The sequence below is a fragment of the Alosa sapidissima genome, chromosome 19 (assembly GCF_018492685.1).
Source record: "Alosa sapidissima isolate fAloSap1 chromosome 19, fAloSap1.pri, whole genome shotgun sequence".
NCBI classification, from domain to species: domain Eukaryota; kingdom Metazoa; phylum Chordata; class Actinopteri; order Clupeiformes; family Clupeidae; genus Alosa; species Alosa sapidissima.
The window spans coordinates 29,323,329-29,328,328 of record NC_055975.1 but is presented as its reverse complement, the minus strand read 5'-3'; the positions used below and the strand labels follow the sequence as shown (position 1 = coordinate 29,328,328).

The 5,000-nt window shown below is 44.4% G+C and overlaps 1 protein-coding gene across 5 annotated transcripts in view; it reads right to left on the bottom strand.

Annotated features, from left to right (window-relative positions):
- LOC121692721 (partitioning defective 3 homolog) overlaps positions 1-5,000 on the bottom strand; it is an 85,591-nt gene that overhangs the window by 1,779 nt on the left and 78,812 nt on the right. For all 5 annotated transcript variants that reach the window (XM_042071562.1, XM_042071564.1, XM_042071565.1 and 2 more), the window contains one exon: positions 2,297-2,409. In XM_042071562.1, coding sequence (XP_041927496.1) covers positions 2,297-2,409 — 113 coding nt within the window. The remainder of the gene's footprint in view (positions 1-2,296; positions 2,410-5,000) is intronic.

The window sequence follows — 5,000 nt, the reverse complement described above, 5'->3', positions numbered from 1 at the left end:
GACTCGGTGCCCTCCCATTGAAAACGACGGAGTCTGTTCGTTTACTGTCTATGCTCATACACCTAACCTTACATATATGGGGGGGGGGGTCTATTACTCATACACCTAACCTTACATATTGGGGGGGGGGGGGGGTCTATTACTCATACACCTAACCTTACATATTGGGGGGGGGGGGGGGGGGCTATTTACGCATTCATTCTTTATTTATTAATGTACATAGTCATTTGGCAGATGCTTTCATGCAAAGCCACTTACAGTGGAGCCTGCTAACGGTAAAGTTGAATTGCTTTGACTGATAGAACACATCTCAGCCAGATGTGCGATGTTAGGTCATCAGCAGCAGTATGGCAGCTGTTTCATATGGAGATGAAAGGCTCATGAAGGGCCAGGGTGAGGGTCTGTACTGTGGATGACCAGCTGGTAAACACTCCATTAGCGGGACTGAGGGACTGAAAATACGGCCCTCGAGGTCAGTGGTGTAATCTAGTTAGCTGTAGTGGGTATACTGTGATGTAGTGGGTATACTGTGGTGTAGTCTAGTTAGCTGTAGTGGGTATACTGTGGTGTAGTCTAGTTAGCTGTAGTGGGTATACTGTGGTGTAGTCTAGTTAGATGTAGTGGGTATACTGTGGTGTAGTCTAGTTAGCTGTAGTGGGTATACTGTGGTGTAGTCTAGTTAGCTGTAGTGGGTATACTGTGGTGTAGTCTAGTTAGCTGTAGTGGGTATACTGTGGTGTAGTCTAGTTAGCTGTAGTGGATATACGAAGCACTGCTACTTGGGCGCAGAGATTGTCCGTGCTGTAGCGAGTGAGAAAAGTGCTGATGTGTTACATGATATCTCTGCGCCCAAGTAGCAGTGCTTCTCCTGTGCTTTGCCCCAATATAGTCCCAAATCAATACCTGCCTAGATCACCTTGTCTTAATCTGCATTGCTATTTGTACTCGTTGTGAAGACGGAGGCCACAATAACTAATTAGGGATTCTTTTTTGTTTATTCACGACGTACTATCTGGCTACAAAGGATTCCATTCACTATGCTAAGCTAAGCTAGCCGGGGTCGCTACCGGACTACGACAATACATGCACAGAGACTTCAATGTTTTTGCTCACTTATCTAACTCTAGATGTTGTCATCAGTTGACTCCATTCATCTGTGCTTGGGATTCAATCCTGCTGTTCTGTTGTAGCCAGTGCAAATGGCGGTAGGGGGGCGGAGAAAGGCGCTGATTACCTGAGGAGCTACAGCAGTGTTTCCCATACATTGACAAAATCGGCCGCCACAGATTAATATTCTATGTTTAATTTAATTTAATTTAATTTAAATATAAAATCAAATCCTTGCATTTCCAAAATTCAAAAGTGCTTGTCCCAAGGAGAAGTACAAACCTTTATTTTAACTATGTAGAAAACGTTATGAATTGCATCCACACATCAGCAGCCTTTTAACTATGTTAATCACGAACGTCTTAAAATGACAGGCACTCAATTAGACCCCCCCCCCCCCCGTTGTCCAAGTCAGCTACCACCACAAATGGAATCCAGCTCTGTGGGAAACACTGCTACAGGTTTGATAAGTGGCATGTAAGATGAAGAGGCACAGCGTGTGCTTTCTGCGGGTTGGCCATGGCGCTGATAACGCTGCGTTTACAAATGTACGTAAATCTGCCCCTGAGTGACTGAAGGATTGAGGGATTGAGGGATTGAGGGACTGAGTGATTGAGGGACTTAGGGACTGAGTGATTGAGAGACTCCGGGAATGAGTGACTGAAGGGTTGAGGGATTGAGGGACTCAGGGAATGAGGGACTGACAGATTAAGGAATTGAGGGACTGAGCGATTGAGGTATTGAGGGATTGAGGGACTGAGGGACTCAGGGGTTGAGGGACTGAGTGATTGAGGGACTAAAGGTTTGATCAATTGAGGGATTGAGGGACTGAGTGATTGAGTGATTGAGGGACTGAAGGTTTGATCAATTGAGGGATTGAGGGACTGAGTGATTGAGTGATTGAGGGACTGAAGGGTTGAGGGACTGAAGGGTTGAGGGACTGATCTTGTTCAGATGACGATACCGATGTGTGGAGTAAACATCGGCGTACACACACACGTATGTGTACATGTGAAACTGTATTGCCTGATAGAGTCCATCATCATCACACACACACACTACTGTTGTAGCCATGCCAACAGACATAAACATGTATTGTAGCATGGTAGAGAGCTGTTCTGTTTTGGGGTTTGTCTGAAGTAGTGCATCTCTCTCACACACACTCACACGCACGCACACACACACGCACCGTGGTAGAGAGCTGTACTGTCTTTGGGTTTGTCTGAAGGAATCAGTCTCCTCTAGTCGCTTTTTGTGGAGCTGCAACTCCACTGTTACTGAGTGACGTCCAGTCTGGGGGACCTGCAACACACACACACACACACACACACACACACACACACACACACATTTCCGCGAGTGCACGCACAAACACACACACACAAATCCATTATGAGCATTAAAAAACCTCTAATTATAAAAAACGAATTCTTAAACAAAGATCCCACAGAGAGAGAGAGAGAGAGAGAGAGAGACACACACACACACACACACACACACAGAGAGGGCCAGATGTACGCTTGAACGCTTTTGCACACACTTCAGGCATATTTGTTTCGCTACATGCGCGTAAAATCATGGCGAGGTATGTACAAATAAGTCTCACTGAGGTAAAAGCACAGACTGCCTGTCGCGGGAGCTGAAAATGTCAAACTGCACTTTTACGTGTCATGCATATGCATTCATGGGAGGATCCAGGGGAAAGTGGGAGTTTAGCATAAAAAGATGGGAGGGGAAGCGTAAAGAGCACTTAATTATGTATTCCATGGTATGTACAAAAACTGCTTGTGAAAGCGCATGTCTATTCTGTGCCTAAATATTTCCGCCTTGTAGAAGCAGGTGTTAATCCAAATTGTGGTTAAATGCTTCAATAAGAGAACCTTTTAAAGACAACAGAATTGCTATTTAGAGCACCAGTTTTGCGTCTTTGTACTATATCAAAAGCAACCTTAACTTTTGTTGGCCTTTCGAATGTCTTACTTTCACTTTCACATAATCCACTTAAACTTTCCTACTTGCTAGATTTGACCAATCTTCCATAGCCTACAAGCACAAGTAAGTTGAGTAGAACTACTGATCTTCATTATCTCCCTGCTTGTTGACATCTTATTATGTACTGTATTATTTCATGATCGCTAAACGTTTGATTCTTTTTAATGTTGTCATCAGTTAACTTCATGCAACTGCGCTTGTATGTAGGCTATGTCGTTCAGTTGTGGACGTTCGTAAATTGTGGTAGGGGCGGAGAAAGGTGAAGAAAGGCGCAGATTAACTGATGAAGTGAAAGTTTGATAAATACCACGTATCACAGCGTTCGCTATCTGCGGTTTGTCTATGGCGCTGATAACGGTACGTTCGCAAATGTACGTACATCTGGCCTAGAGTTTCTTGACACACAACAAGCTTACCTGCTTCTGGGTATAGGAGCCCACGTTCTGTGTGTGTGTGTGTCTGTGTGTGTGTGTGTGTGTGTGTGTGTGTGTGTGTGTGTGATGTGCAAGGGACACATAAGGACAGGTGGAGGTTTCATGAAGAATAACTGACTATGAGATCAGATGGAAGTTAGTAAGAGTTAAAACAAAATATCAAACGCCTCCATTACACACACATCCAGAATCTCTCTCAGACACACAAACACACACACACGTCGAGGTTGTCTCTCATACACACATACACACACACATTTACAAACTTCCTCTTTCCCAGGCATGCGCCCTCTTGCTGGGTTGCCATGGTGACGAACGCAGATATATGAGAGTGTGTGTATCATGGTCGTTATGGCGACTGCATTCTCTCTGCCTCATCAAGCAACCAGCCAGTTAGGCCAAGGCAACATTTATCTGAGAAATTAATGATCACATAACACCAGCACACACACACACACTCTATAAAACACACACACACACACACACACACACACTTCTAATAAATCTGATGGATGTTTCATATCATTCCTGCTTCCACCCGCACACACACACAAACACTTCCCATGAATCTGATGGATGTTTCATAGTATTCCCCCACACACACACACACACACACACACACACACACACACACTGTCTGATGGATGTTTCACAACAAAGAGGAGTAGAGCTGACAGAATCTTAAGACATGTCATTTAACACACACACACACACACACACACACACACACACACACACACACACACACACTGATCTTGATCCTGAGGTGGAGTATTATAGCTACAGTGAGAGACTACAGTGAGAGACCTCTGTGTGTATGTGTGTGCGCGTGCGTTTATAGAACTTTAGATGGAGACGTTGGGTTTGAGTGTGTGCAACTGTGAGGTCAATGTGTGGTGTGTGTGAGAATGTCACACACACACACACACAAGCTCAGTAATTGGGGAAATTAGACTGATGATATCACACATGCTTCGGTGACGATTACCAAGACAACAGATGAGGGAGTGAATGCATGTGAGGGAGAGAATGGTGCATTGTGGGTAAACACAAGCCACACAGTGAGAATGAGGGCCACACACACACACACAGACACACACAGTGAGAATGAGGGCCACACACACACACACACACACACACACACACACACACACACACACACACACACACAGTGAGAATGAGGGCCACACACACAGTAATGATAATAACAACCATGTTAATAAACAGCAATTAGAATAACAATCACGTTAATACACAAATGATATATATAAAAAACATTCAGCGTGCTGAGAAACAGGCCATACAATTACAGCGCATTAGAAAACACTCTACAAAGAGACAAACACAAACACACACACACACAGACACACTGTCATAGAGTTCTCCATGTCCATTGCACAACATTGTCCACTGGATAGGTCTTTGCTTGATGGTCACTGGCATCTGACTGAAATATGTGGTTACTGG